This window comes from Panulirus ornatus, chromosome 7 (genome assembly GCF_036320965.1).
Source record: "Panulirus ornatus isolate Po-2019 chromosome 7, ASM3632096v1, whole genome shotgun sequence".
In the NCBI taxonomy this organism is placed as follows: Eukaryota; Metazoa; Arthropoda; class Malacostraca; order Decapoda; family Palinuridae; genus Panulirus; species Panulirus ornatus.
This window is the reverse complement of record NC_092230.1, coordinates 48,591,450-48,607,476: the sequence shown is the minus strand read 5'-3', so window position 1 is coordinate 48,607,476 and position 16,027 is coordinate 48,591,450. Positions and strand designations below refer to the sequence as shown.

The window sequence follows — 16,027 nt, the reverse complement described above, 5'->3', positions numbered from 1 at the left end:
AAGATTGACCAAGAGGATATATGTGTTGGAGGTGGAGGGAACGAGGAGAAGTGGGAAACCAAATTGGAGGTGGAAAGATGGAGTGAAAAAGATTTTGTGTGATCGGGGCCTGAACATGCAGGAGGGTGAAAGGCTTGCAAGGAATAGAGTGAATTGGAACGATGTGGTATATCGGGGTCGACGTGCTGTCAATGGATTGAACCAGGGCATGTGAAGCGTCTGGGGTAAACCATGGAAAGTTGTGTGGGGCCTGGATGTGGAAAGGGAGCTGTGGTTTCGGTGCATTATTACATGGCAGCTAGAGACTGAATGTGAACGAATGGGGCCTTTGTTGTCTTTTCCTAGTGCTACCTCACACACATGAGGGGAGAGGGGGCTGTTATTCCATGTGTGGCGAGGTGGCGATGGGAATAGATAAAGGCAGACAGTATGAATTATGTACATGTGTATATATGTATATGTCTGTGTGTATATATATATGTATAAATTGAGATGTATAGGTATGTATATTTGCGTGTGTGGACGTGTATGTATATACATGTGTATGTGGGCGGGTTGGGCCATTCTTTCGTCTGTTTCCTTGCGCTACCTCGCTGACACAGGAGACAGTGACAAAGCAAAATGATAAGATATATATATATATATATATATATATATATAAAGTATAAAAAAAAAAAAAAAAAAAGAATATATATTTTTTGCTCTGTCGCTGTCTCCCGCGTTTGCGAGGTAGCACAAGGAAACAGACGAAAGAAATGGCCCAACCCACCCCCATACACATGTATATACATACGTCCACACACGCAAATATACATACCTACACAGCTTTCCATGGTTTACCCCAGACGCTTCACATGCCTTGATTCAATCCACTGACAGCACGTCAACCCCGGTATACCACATCGCTCCAATTCACTCTATTCCTTGCCCTCCTTTCACCCTCCTGCATGTTCAGGCCCCGATCACACAAAATCTTTTTCACTCCATCTTTCCACCTCCAATTTGGTCTCCCTCTTCTCCTCGTTCCCTCCACCTCCGACACATATATCCTCTTGGTCAATCTTTCCTCACTCATTCTCTCCATGTGCCCAAACCACTTCAAAACACCCTCTTCTGCTCTCTCAACCACGCTCTTTTTATTTCCACACATCTCTCTTACCCTTACGTTACTCACTCGATCAAACCACCTCACACCACACATTGTCCTCAAACATCTCATTTCCAGCACATCCATCCTCCTGCGCACAACTCTATCCATAGCCCACGCCTCGCAACCATACAACATTGTTGGAACCACTATTCCTTCAAACATACCCATTTTTGCTTTCCGAGATAATGTTCTCGACTTCCACACATTCTTCAAGGCCCCCAGAATTTTCGCCCCCTCCCCCACCCTATGATCCACTTCCGCTTCCATGGTTCCATCTGCTGCCAGATCCACTCCCAGATATCTAAAACACTTCACTTCCTCCAGTTTTTCTCCATTCAAACTCACCTCCCAATTGACTTGACCCTCAACCCTACTGTACCTAATAACCTTGCTCTTATTCACATTTACTCTTAACTTTCTTCTTCCACACACTTTACCAAACTCAGTCACCAGCTTCTGCAGTTTCTCACATGAATCAGCCACCAGTGCTGTATCATCAGCGAACAACAACTGACTCACTTCCCAAGCTCTCTCATCCGCAACTGACTTCATACTTGCCCCTCTTTCCAAAACTCTTGCATTTACCTCCCTAACAACCCCATCCATAAACAAATTAAACAACCATGGAGACATCACACACCCTTGCCGCAAACCTACATTCACTGAGAACCAATCACTTTCCTCTCTTCCTACACGTACACGTGCCTTACATCCTCGATAAAAACTTTTCACTGCTTCTAACAACTTTCCTCCCACACCATATATTCTTAATACCTTCCACAGAGCATCTCTATCAACTCTATCATATGCCTTCTCCAGATCCATAAATGCTACATACAAATCCATTTGCCTTTCTAAGTATTTCTTACATACATTCTTCAAAGCAAACACCTGATCTACACATCCTCTACCACTTCTGAAACCACACTGCTCTTCCCCAATCTGATGCTCTGTCCATGCCTTCACCCTCTCAATCAATACCCTCCCATATAATTTACCAGGAATACTGAACAAACTTATACCTCTGTAATTTGAGCACTCACCCTTATCCCCTTTGCCTTTGTACAATGGCACTATGCACGCATTCCGCCAATCCTCAGGCACCTCACCATGAGTCATACATACATTAAATAGCCTTACCAACCAGTCAATAATACAGTCACCCCCTTTTTTAATGAATTCCACTGCAATACCATCCAAACCTGCTGCCTTGCCGGCTTTCATCTTCCACAAAGCTTTCACTACCTCTTCTCTTTTTACCAAATCATTTTCCCTAACCCTCTCACTTTGCACACCACCTCGACCAAAACACCCTATATCTGCCACTCTATCATCAAACACATTCAACAAACCTTCAAAATACTCACTCCATCTCCTCACATCACCACTACTTGTTATCACCTCCCCATTTGCGCCCTTCACTGAAGTTCCCATTTGCTCCCTTGTCTTACGCACTTTATTTACCTCCTTCCAGAACATCTTTTTATTCTCCCTAAAATTTAATGATACTCTCTCACCCCAACTCTCATTTGCCCTTTTTTTCACCTCTTGCACCTTTCTCTTGACCTGTCTCTTTCTTTTATACATCTCCCACTCAATTGCATTTTTTCCCTGCAAAAATCGTCCAAATGCCTCTCTCTTCTCTTTCACTAATACTCTTACTTCTTCATCCCACCACTCACTACCCTTTCTAACCAACCCACCTCCCACTCTTCTCATGCCACAAGCATCTTTTGCGCAATCCATCACTGATTCCCTAAATACATCGTATTCCTCCCCCACTCCCCTTACTTCCATTGTTCTCACCTTTTTCCATTCTGTACTCAGTCTCTCCTAGTACTTCCTCACACAGGTCTCCTTCCCAAGCTCACTTACTCTCACCACCCTCTTCACCCCAACATTCACTCTTCTTTTCTGAAAACCCACGTATTCCCTGCGTGTCGTAGAAGGCGACTAAAAGGGGAGGGAGCGGGGGGCTGGAAATCCTCCCCTCTCATTTTTTTTTTAAAAATATATATATATATATATATATATATATATATATATATATATATATATATATATATATATATATATATATTTTTTTTTTTTTTTGCTTTGTCGCTGTCTCCCGCGTTTGCGAGGTCTTCTTTCTTTTTCTTTTAAACTATTCGCCATTTCCCGCGTTAGCGAGGTAGCATTAAGAACAGAGGACTGGGCCTTTGAGGGAATACCCTCACCTGGCCCAATTCTCTGTTCCTTCTTTTGGAAAATTAAAAAAAAAATGAGAGGGGAGGATTTCCAGCCCCCCGCTCCCTCCCCTTTTAGTCGCCTTCTACGACACGCAGGGAATACGTGGGAAGTATTCTTAATCCCCTATCCCCAGGGAGGTAGTGCAAGGAAACAGACGAAAGAAATGGCCCAACCCACCCCCATACACATGTATATACATACGTTCACACACGCAAATATACATACCTACACAGCCTTCCATGGTTTACCCCAGACGCTTCACATGCCTTGATTCAATCCACTGACAGCACGTCAACCCCGGTATACCACATCGATCCAATTCACTCTATTCCTTGCCCTCCTTTCACCCTCCTGCATGTTCAGGCCCCGATCACACAAAATCTTTTTCACTCCATCTTTCCACCTCCAATTTGGTCTCCCTCTTCTCCTCGTTCCCTCCACCTCCGACACATATATTCTCTTGGTCAATCTTTCCTCACTCATTCTCTCCATGTGCCCGAACCATTTCAAAACACCCTCTTCTGCTCTCTTAACCATGCTCTTTTTATTTCCACACATCTCTCTTACCCTTACGTTACTTACTCGATCAAACCACCTCACACCACATATTGTCCTCAAACATCTCATTTCCAGCACATCCATCCTCCTGCACACAACTCTATCCATAGCCCAATCACTCTTGAAGTAGAACCTTCAGACACAATTGAAAATGTGAAGGAAAATAGTGAAATTGGAGAAAAATGTAGCTTAGACATTGAAGCTTATTGATACAGTGAAAACTGCTATTGACGTTTGTGTAAATAAGTTATACATTTCCTTTTTTCCATAGCCAGAGGTTGAACCATTATGTGACATTCTTTTTTTCATTCATTTCAAGCTAGAAGTTTCAGTTTTCTAAATTGTTTCTTACATTTTCTCATATGTATATATATGTATGTGTGTGTGTGTGTATATGTGCGTATGTATGTATATGTGTGTGTATGTGTATATGTATGTATATATGTATATTATCCCTGGGGATAGGGGTGAAAGAATACTTCCCACGTATTCCTCGCGTGTCGTAGAAAGCGACTAGAGGGGACGGGAGCGGGGGGCCAGAAATCCTCCCCTCCTTGTATTAACTTTCTAAAATGGGAAACAGAAGAAGGAGTCACGTGGGGAGTGCTCATCCTCCTCGAAGGCTCAGAGTGGGGTGCCTAAATGTGTGTGGATGTAACCAAGATGTGAAAAAAGGAGAGATAGGTAGTATGTTTGAGGAAAGGAACCTGGATGTTTTGGCTCTGAGTGAAACGAAGCTCAAGGGTAAAGGGGAAGAGTGGTTTGGGAATGTCTGGGGAGTAAAGTCAGGGGTTAGTGAGGGGACAAGAGCAAGGGAAGGAGTAGCAATACTCCTGAAACAGGAGTTGTGGGAGTATGTGATAGAGTGTAAGAAAGTAAATTCTCGATTAATATGGGTAAAACTGAAAGTTGATGGAGAGAGGTGGGTGATTATTGGTGCATATGCACCTGGGCATGAGAAGAAAGATCATGAGAGGCAAGTGTTTTGGGAGCAGCTGAATGAGTGTGTTAGTGGTTTTGATGCACGAGACCGGGTCATAGTGATGGGTGATTTGAATGCAAAGGTGAGTAATGTGGCAGTTGAGGGAATAATTGGTATACATGGGGTGTTCGGTGTTGCAAATGGAAATGGTGAAGAGCTTGTAGATTTATGTGCTGAAAAAGGACTGATCATTGGGAATACCTGGTTTAAAAAGCGAGATATACATAAGTATACTTATGTAAGTAGGAGAGATGGCCAGAGAGCGTTATTGGATTACGTGTTAATTGACAGGCGTGCGAAAGAGAGACTTTTGGATGTTAATGTGCTGAGAGGTGCAACTGGAGGGATGTCTGATCATTATCTTGTGGAGGCTAAGGTGAAGATTTGTATGGGTTTTCAGAAAAGAAGAGTGAATGTTGGGGTGAAGAGGGTGGTGAGAGTAAGTGAGCTTGAGAAGGAGATCTGTGTGAGGAAGTACCAGGAGAGACTGAGTACAGAATGGAAAAAGGTGAGAACAATGGAAGTAAGGGGAGTGCGGGAGGAATGGGATGTATTTAGGGAATCAGTGATGGATTGCGCAAAAGATGCTTGTGGCATGAGAAGAGTGGGAGGTGGGTTGATTAGAAAGGGTAGTGAGTGGTGGGATGAAGAAGTAAGAGTATTAGTGAAAGAGAAGAGAGAGGCATTTGGACGATTTTTGCAGGGAAAAAATGCAATTGAGTGGGAGATGTATAAAAGAAAGAGACAGGAGGTCAAGAGAAAGGTGCAAGAGGTGAAAAAAAGGGCAAATGAGAGTTGGGGTGAGAGAGTATCATTAAATTTTAGGGAGAATAAAAAGATGTTCTGGAAGGAGGTAAATAAAGTGCGTAAGACAAGGGAGCAAATGGGAACTTCGGTGAAGGGCGCAAGTGGGGAGGTGATAACAAGTAGTGGTGATGTGAGAAGGAGATGGAGTGAGTATTTTGAAGGTTTGTTGAATGTGTTTGATGATAGAGTGGCAGATATAGGGTGTTTTGGTCGAGGTGGTGTGCAAAGTGAGAGGGTTAGGGAAAATGATTTGGTAAACAGAGAAGAGGTAGTGAAAGCTTTGCGGAAGATGAAAGCCGGCAAGGCAGCAGGTTTGGATGGTATTGCAGTGGAATTTATTAAAAAAGGGGGTGACTGTATTGTTGACTGGTTGGTAAGGTTATTTAATGTATGTATGACTCATGGTGAGGTGCCTGAGGATTGGCGGAATGCGTGCATAGTGCCATTGTACAAAGGCAAAGGGGATAAGAGTGAGTGCTCAAATTACAGAGGTATAAGTTTGTTGAGTATTCCTGGTAAATTATATGGGAGGGTATTGATTGAGAGGGTGAAGGCATGTACAGAGCATCAGATTGGGGAAGAGCAGTGTGGTTTCAGAAGTGGTAGAGGATGTGTGGATCAGGTGTTTGCTTTGAAGAATGTATGTGAGAAATACTTAGAAAAGCAAATGGATTTGTATGTAGCATTTATGGATCTGGAGAAGGCATATGATAGAGTTGATAGAGATGCTCTGTGGAAGGTATTAAGAATATATGGTGTGGGAGGAAAGTTGTTAGAAGCAGTGAAAAGTTTTTATCGAGGATGTAAGGCATGTGTACGTGTAGGAAGAGAGGAAAGTGATTGGTTCTCAGTGAATGTAGGTTTGCGGCAGGGGTGTGTGATGTCTCCATGGTTGTTTAATTTGTTTATGGATGGGGTTGTTAGGGAGGTGAATGCAAGAGTCTTGGAAAGAGGGGCAAGTATGAAGTCTGTTGGGGATGAGAGAGCTTGGGAAGTGAGTCAGTTGTTGTTCGCTGATGATACAGCGCTGGTGGCTGATTCATGTGAGAAACTGCAGAAGCTGGTGACTGAGTTTGGAAAAGTGTGTGGAAGAAGAAAGTTAAGAGTAAATGTGAATAAGAGCAAGGTTATTAGGTACAGTAGGGTTGAGGGTCAAGTCAATTGGGAGGTGAGTTTGAATGGAGAAAAACTGGAGGAAGTGAAGTGTTTTAGATATCTGGGAGTGGATCTGGCAGCGGATGGAACCATGGAAGCGGAAGTGGATCATAGGGTGGGGTAGGGGGCGAAAATCCTGGGGGCCTTGAAGAATGTGTGGAAGTCGAGAACATTATCTCGGAAAGCAAAAATGGGTATGTTTGAAGGAATAGTGGTTCCAACAATGTTGTATGGTTGCGAGGCGTGGGCTATGGATAGAGTTGTGCGCAGGAGGATGGATGTGCTGGAAATGAGATGTTTGAGGACAATGTGTGGTGTGAGGTGGTTTGATCGAGTGAGTAACGTAAGGGTAAGAGAGATGTGTGGAAATAGAAAGAGCGTGGTTGAGAGAGCAGAAGAGGGTGTTTTGAAGTGGTTTGGGCACATGGAGAGGATGAGTGAGGAAAGATTGACCAAGAGGATATATGTGTCGGAGGTGGAGGGAACAAGGAGAAGAGGGAGACCAAATTGGAGGTGGAAAGATGGAGTGAAAAAGATTTTGTGTGATCGGGGCCTGAACATGCAGGAGGGTGAAAGGAGGGCAAGGAATAGAGTGAATTGGAGTGATGTGGTATACCGGGGTTGACGTGCTGTCAGTGGATTGAAGCAGGGCATGTGAAGCGTCTGGGGTAAACCATGGAAAACTGTGTAGGTATGTATATTTGCGTGTGTGGACGTATGTATATACATGTGTATGGGGGGGGGGGGTGGGGCCATTTCTTTCGTCTGTTTCCTTGCGCTACCTCGCAAACGCGGGAGACAGCGACAAAGTATAATAAAATATATAAATAAATAATATATATATATATATATATATATATATATATATATATATATATATATATATATATATATATATATATGTATATATATACATATATATATATATATATATATATATATATATATATATATATATATATATATATATATATATATATATATATGTATATATATACATATATATATATATATATATATATATATATATATATATATATATATATATATATATATATATATATATATATATATATATATTTATTTATTTATTTTACTTTGTTGCTGATATGTATGTATATTTTTATTTTATATTTATTTATTTATTTTATATATATGTGTACTGTCTGCCCAGGAGTCCATACTATATGAGGCTCCTGTAACACTCAGGAAACTGGCCATGTCTACCATACAGGACTATTATTTTGTTATTTACTGTTATACTTTATCACTGTCTCCTGCGTTTGCGAGATAGTGCATGGGAACAGACGAAAGAATGGCCCAACCCACCCACATACACATGTATATACATACACATCCACGCATGCACATATACATACCTATTCATACACAGACATATACATATTTACACATATACATAATTCATACTTGCTGCCTTTATTCATTCCCGTCGCCACCCCGCCACACATGAAATGACAACACCCTCCCCCACATGTGCACGAGGTAGCAGTAGCAAAATATAACAAAAGTCACATTCGTTCACACTAAGTCTCTCGCTGTCATGTATAATGCACCGAAACCACAGCTCCCTTTCCAGATCGAGGCCCCGCAAAACTTTCTGTGGTTTACCCCAGACGCTTCACATGCCCTTGTTGAACCCATTGACAGCACGTCGACCCCGGTATACCACATCTCTCCAATTCACCCTTTTCCTTGCATGGCTTTCACCCTCTTGCATGTCCAGGTCCTGATCACTCAAAATCTTTTCCACTCCATCTTTCCCCCTTCAATTGTATTTTAACTTTCTAAAAGGGGAAACCATACAGGACTATAGGTCATAAAGTTTGTTGATGATTGTGTGCTTATGTGTACAGAGAGTGCTGGGCAAATGAGTAGTAAGTGCATGGGGTTTTCATAGTGTTAGTTGCATCATGGGTATGAAGTGTTTTTGGATATGTTGAAATTATATATGTAGTTTTGTAGTGGTGGATGATGTATAGAGCATAGAATGGAAGTGTGACATGTATTTGAATGGGGGAGTGTGCCTTTTGATATGGGTATGTCTGGTGGGTTAGAAGAGAGTAAAATAGTTTTTTTTTTGTCTGGTTATTTGAGTGTGTTTGTATTTTGTCACCATTGTATTTGTTAGGGCTAGGGGAATGTATGAGTAGAGGTTGCCGAAGTTGAGGCAGGGGTAAGCTTTTTACTTCTGCTTGGGGGTTGGTGGTTAGTTATAGAATAGTTTGGATGGGAGGATTTGAGTGCTCTAACAGAATTGAATGCTGAGCATTTTGAGGTGGGATTACATTCAGAGGACATAAGATTCGTTGTTTCATCCCCCACCCAAAAAAATTAGTTTCTAAATGAGAATTTTTACAGGGTATTGGAGTGTAGCAGCATGTTTGACACCATTCTTGTGGTGGTCTGCTGTGCTGGCATCGGATTGACACTCTCATATTTTACACTTGGGAATTCTCGGATGCCCCAACACTCACAGGAGGAGACAGAAGCAGGTTTGATTAAATTTTTTGTGTTGTAGTTTTTGCCGTAATCATGGTTAAGGTAAATCTCTTGATTTTGTATGTCTGTTTCTTTATACCATGAAGTATCTGTCTGGCTGGAATAAGAAATTCTTAATTTTTGAACTGTTAAATAAGTACCAATTAATTTTCTTATTGTTTTGCAGTACCTGAGTTATGGTAATTGATAATTTTTTCTGCATTTACATGTGTCTTGTGCTTGAATTGAATACCTGCTGTTTCTCTTAAAGTGGCCAACATTCCTACCAATTTTTTTTAGGCTTATTATATGCCACATGTGTACTTTTTATATTTTTACAGTTCAAATATAAAGTAGACTTATTATCATAGAGTGATGAGGTATAATCACCCTTGATAGAGGTTTGATTTTAGATAAGACAGTATATTTTATGAAGATGAAATGGAGTAAGTAGACTAGAGGCAAAATTAAAAGATATTTTTTGAGAACACTTGTGTAAAAGAGTTGCTGGTTTTATTAGATGTGTTGTGATGATCAGAAAAGATGATGTATGTCACCAGAGAGGAAATTACATATTAGTCTCTAGATATTGTGTGTATTGTGTGCCATAGATGTCCATGTTAGGAATAGATCTGGAAAAAGATTTACTGGTCAAGACTAAAAAAAATCCAAGCTTCTATAGATTGAAAAACTAATGATTTCTAGTGCAGCACATTAAGAAGACTGCTGAATTAACTCACTTTCCAGAGTTGCCTACTATGCACTGTATAGAATCTTTTGAAATGTGCAGGTCTCTAAGAAAGATAGAAAACCTCAAAAGTCTTTTGAATTATGAGCTGATAGAGAAGGCCCAGGGAAAAGCATCACAGATGATACCATCATTAAATTATGTGTTACAAGTAAAGGTTAGAGGCCTTAAATTTGTCCACAATGGAAGAAAGAAGAGTGATGGGTGATTTGATCATAACCTTTAGATTCTTAAACCAGTTTGAAAGTTCAAGAGATGGGGTTGTATAAGTGTATAATTCTTTCCCTGTGCAGTGCAACTAGGTAATTGTAGTGTCCACAAAAACCTTGTCTGCCTCCCCATGCATTTTCAGAGGTGATGTCACACTTACACTTTAGTACTTTGTCATCTCTTCTTTGGCCTTGATCACCATGTGCAGATGCCTGGGCATGGAATTGGCAAGGTCCCCAGAGTACTCAAGGACCATGTTTTGGGTCCATAGTGTCTTGATATCCTGAATGAAGTGAGGCACTAATGAAGAGTTAAAGGAAGCAGCTGCCTGATCATGCACTCTGAGTGCCTAGTCACCTAGAAATCTCATGTATACCCTTATTTTTTTGCTAATAGGTGAGAGTATAGCCTTTTTTTTTCTCCATAGAAAGGTGGAAGAAATGCAGCAGTCTGAAACAAAATTCCCAAAATAGAGTAGCATCCTGGGTAAAGAAAGAACATCCTTTACTCAAGATAGCATGAGGCACCCTGATGCTGGTTACTGGTGCTCACACTGTTAGAAACACTTTTTTTAGTGACCAGATTTGTAATGCTTACACCCTGAGAGTGTCATGTGCTTTATCTCACAGTAAACCATAGCCATGTATTGCCTTTGAAACTACCTAGGAGTGGGAAGTGTATTTTTTAGACATATTACACAGTGTCTCACATTCACTGTGTTTAGTGGCAGGACATCAAACACTTAAACCTTTGTCTCAGTACTGTATAGGGGGGCCCATAAGTCCTAATTGAGTGTAATAAATGCAGAAATAACATGAATCAAAGTAAAAATGTTGCAATAGCCTTAGAAATATTAACATGTTTATGCAAAGTACAAAATATAGTCATCAATGGAAATATTCTTTCCTTAGCAGTCAATTATAGAAGTCTGAGCTACATCATAGATTACAGAAAGTTCTGTGTGATGCCATGCTCACCTGGATGCTCCCTTCAACATTTAAGAGCTAATCTTTGTGTATGCTTTGCAGGAGGCTGTTCTCAATTCTTCCATGTTATGTATATACCCTTTGCTCACTAGATCCTTTACAAATGACCAAAGCCAGTTGTTACACATTGTCAAATTAGGGCTATTTGCAGGCTAAGGTAGGAGTCCTGATCAACTGATACAGACAGGGAATTGGTGCGACAAGACCTCTTCATATAACTAGTAATGGGCTGATGTGCCCTGTTGTTGCAAAACATCATTGTTAATCAGCCCTTGTCTGTCCACCTTAGGAATAGGCCAGTGCTCCAGCACATCCAAATTGGACTCACAGGCCAACCTCTACTAATAAAACAATTATCATAAAAGAATGATTAATAGTGATATTAAAACATGTTTAAAAAGGATATGTTTTTTTTAGAATATCTTCATGTATCTTCATCCATGGGAATAGAAGACAAACCACTACACATATATCTCCAGCATGTCGTGAAAGGCAACTGCGAGGAGTAGGAGTCGGGGGGCTGGAATTCCATTCTTAGTGTATTATTTTTTCCAAAAGAAATCATAAGAAATAGGCATGATGAATAGTCTTTTAAGAAGTTATGGCCTTCTAGAATACATGATAAGATGTTTTGGTGTAGAAGGTATATGGTAGTACAGCTGAAGATGAAATGATTGTTAGACTACAGAAGGTTAATCGATGAAGGCTCTATGTATTCTAGATGATGTGAGATGGATAACTGTATTTTTGGTTCTGTGAAGTGTAGTTATATTATGTATGAAGTGGCAGTGTAGGTGGAGGCTTTGACCTCATTGATGAATGAATTCAACAAGTGAAGTGAACAAGAAAGAGTGCTTATATTAGCAGGGAAGTCCATGTTTTCCATAGTATACCTGTTTAAGAATTATGGTATGCCCTTAATGCACCCAATGTGAGTAGGAATAGAATTAAAGATATTAGATAGATAGGTAGATCAAGTATTAATGGAGACAGTGGTGCTTGCGAAGGATGTCATGACTTTTCAAGGAGGAAGAAACACTCAAACAGTAAGAGTAATGCTGGAGATAATTTTAATTGGAATCACATTTCATTAAATTACTATACTATATACATGCTTTGCATGTTACTGACTGTATGGTAGAATGCTGAATTACATTGCTTCTTGAAGAATTTTTCATAATATATTGATAAAGTTGGAAATAGTTGAGATTATAATTGAAATGGTCGTTTGAGTAATGATATAAGGTAATATTATGATATATAAACCATGTAAATTAAGTAGTAACAAAATTTTCAGAGAAAAGCTGTCTCCATGTAAAAGCTGGCAGAAGGAGAGTTCTGGTAGTGACAGCACACCCAGATGATGAGGTTATGTTCTTTGGACCAACCATATTGCACTTTACCCAACGGGAGGGTGCTCTAGTTTATCTCCTCTGTCTTTCCACCGGTTAGTACTGTTTTTGATAAATATCAGTTTTGTTACACAGATTTCAGTTTTTTGACAATTGTGAATATTCACATTAATTGAAATTCATTGAATGAAAAACTATATACTCAGAGAGGATGTTAAGTTTGTGTTCTTTCAGTTAGCTCTATAATTAAATGTGTTTGATGATTCTTATAAATTAAGCTTTTCCAAATAATCTTCTCTGATTTTCAAATATCTCTACTTGTATTTCACACATTGTTAATATTGTTGCATAGATGCAGCCCAGTGAATTGAAATTGGAATTTATCTTTCTGTATTCCAGGAATTCTTAAGATTTCCAACTTAACACTTTTCCATGAGTCTTTATTTTTATAACCAAAATAGAATGATGTCTTAAACTGTAGCCCAAATGTCCTCAGTTCTATGACCTGTGAGAAATGAACTTAGAGCTCAAAGTAAATAACTCATACCGCTGACAGCTTGTTTTCAATATCATAGTTTCAAGGAGTATGTGTTATGTATGTACTGTACAGTACCCCATGAGTGGATAATTTTCTTACCTCATGTCTTCATATTTCCAGTAACATCGTGTTGATTGTAACATATAGGTGGCATTATCAGACTCAGATATTACCTGCTATCATAGTGCTAGATGTATCCCAACTGAATAGTTGCAAAATGAAATTGTGTTCTTACTTTTTTGTTTCTAGGGTGTTAAGCTATTGATTATTTTATAAAAGCAATGAAAATTTATATGGTTTTCTGAGTTTTCTTTGAAACTTGGGTAGAGCTAAGTTAAAATGCTCATCAAGATTTTCATGCATTTTGAGAAGTCAAATCGTTATGGCACCAGCTTGCATTTCTGATAAACATGTCTTGAATTCAGGACCTTACAAGAGCAGCAGGCAACGTGATAGTCAGAGCTTTAAAGAAGGATGACCATTATAACCCTTTCTACTGTCATCCCATGACTGACTTTTACTGCTTCCAGAGTCTTTACATATCTCCTTGACTTCCATTTCCATAACCTTTTCATTGTACAGTTGATATTTTTCTCCTGAGTGCCCCAGAAAAACGGAATAATTTCTTTGTGTAGGAATAGGTGCATTGAAGTATGAAATGATCTTTTTTCTTATAAAGTACAGTTAAGACATATGCTATTTTCTTTTTTCTTACGTACTTTTTTGCCATTTTCTGCATTGGCAAGGTAAAGCCAAGAACAGATGAAGAAGTGGCCTCATTTGCTCACAGCCATTCTCTGGGAGACATATGAAATGCACCGAAACTACAGTCCCCTTATACATAACCAGACCCCCTTATGTAAAAAAATACATTTATTACCAGATTGATGAATCCTTAGTACAGTAAACCCTTGATTTAACGGACCCCAATATAATGGATTTTGGATTTAACACATAAATGATAATTCACAAACTAAGAAAAAACCCAACTCAAATGCCGCACCATGTGCATTTCATATCACACTTGTTTTTGGTTGCAAGTGGTAGACTCACTTTGTTCCAGTCTCAGTCTGCCTCAGGCTATCGTGCAGTCAGGTTGTATACAGTGTTTGTATCATTTCAGAATTGTAGCTTTATTTATTAAATAATTTTGCAGTCCAATTCAGAATAGCATCAAGTGATTGTAAGAGGTGCAGTGAAGGCAGGTAGTTAGTTCTCACTTTATAAAGAAGTATCCTTTCACTGGAGAGGGATGGCATCACCTCTATATCTGCCTGACTCCTGCCTCCAACTGCCCGGCGAGTATTCCTATGTTATCAGGTGCCTGCCACCCAACTATTATACCACACACTAAATCCTACAGTGATAGAGGAGTTAAAAGACAGTGTGTGAACTTGAATGTGGCACAGAAATAGGTTACATTTGATTTAATGGTCTTTTGGCATTAACGGTCAACCCTTCCCCCTATTAGTTTGTTAAATGGAGAGTTTATTTGTATGAATAGGTGCACAAAAAACTATCAAAACCATTATTTTTACATATGAGTTAAGACTTACCATTCCAAGATTAGGTAAACACCAAATTTACTGGATTGGCCAATCCCAAGGCTGCAGGGACTACTTTCAGTAGCAGGAATATAATGGACTCCTTTGGAGTGAGACGTTCTTTGACAAGACTGTGCATTCAGTGGTACATCCTCACCAAAACTATCTTTTCACTTACAGTGTAACCCCATGCAGGTGGATTCTGGTCAGTCTTATATATTTCAATTTTAAATTCCAAAAGTTGGCACAGAGGTAGTAGCCAAGCAAGAACTGCTCATACTCCTTGAAGGATCAGGTGGGGTGTCAATGTGTGTGGATGTAACCAAGATGGGAGAGATAGATGACATGTTTGAGGAGAGAAACCTGGATGTTCTGACTCACAGTGAAACAAAGCTCAAGGGAAAGGGGAAGAATGGTTTCAAAATGTATTAGGGGTTAGTTTGAAGGTGAGAGCTGAGGAAGAGGTAGCATTTCTGTTGATAGAGGAAATGCATGAAAGTATGTAACAAAATAAATCTCAATTCTGTTGATAGAGGAAATGTGTGAAAGTATGTAACAAAATAAACCTCAAATTGATATTGGTAAAATTGAAAGTGGATTATGAGTGGTGAGTGATTATAAGTGCTTATGCACCTAGAAGCAAGAGAGTGAGGAGGAGAGATGAGTGAATGTCAGCACTTTCAATGCAAAGGATGGGGTATTGATGATGGAGAATTAGGATGGAAGAGTGGATAATGTGGCAGTTGAAGGTATAATTGGGGGGCATAGGGCACAATGTGATATGAATGAAAATAATAAACATCTTGTTATGTGCTGAAAAAGAACTGGTGATTGGGAATGTCAGATTTTTACAGAGGGTCATATAATATTATACTTGGATGAGTAGGAAAAACCTTAAATGATCCACATAGGGTTATGCACTTACTGATCAGTGTGCAAAAGAGAGACTCTTGGATGTGAATGTGCTGACAGGGGCAGCTTTAGGGATGTTTGATCATTACTTGATGGACACAAATGTGAATTTTGTTGAGGATTTTAGAAAAGAGGCAATCATATTGGTGGAAAGAGGGTGGTGGAAGTGACTGAGCCTGGAAAGAGGCTTGTGTAAAGATTTACCTGGAGAGATTGAGTCTAGAATGGCAAAATGTGAGAGTAAATGAAACTAGGGGAGTGGATGGAAGGTGAAGTAATCTTGGTATGTGTGAGAAGTGTGTTTGTGTGTGGCATGCAGAAAGTGGGAGGTGGGTATATGAGAAAGTGTAGTAA

General features: G+C 39.7%; 1 protein-coding gene across 1 annotated transcript in view; it reads left to right on the top strand.

The window, feature by feature from the left end:
- The window catches only part of PIG-L (phosphatidylinositol glycan anchor biosynthesis class L), a 36,816-nt gene that overhangs the window by 6,388 nt on the left and 14,401 nt on the right, over positions 1 to 16,027 (top strand). Inside the window, exons 2-3 of the mRNA XM_071663760.1 lie at positions 9,264 to 9,397; positions 12,625 to 12,774. Of these exons, the coding sequence (XP_071519861.1) occupies positions 9,283 to 9,397; positions 12,625 to 12,774 (265 nt within the window). The 5' untranslated portion in view covers positions 9,264 to 9,282. The remainder of the gene's footprint in view (positions 1 to 9,263; positions 9,398 to 12,624; positions 12,775 to 16,027) is intronic.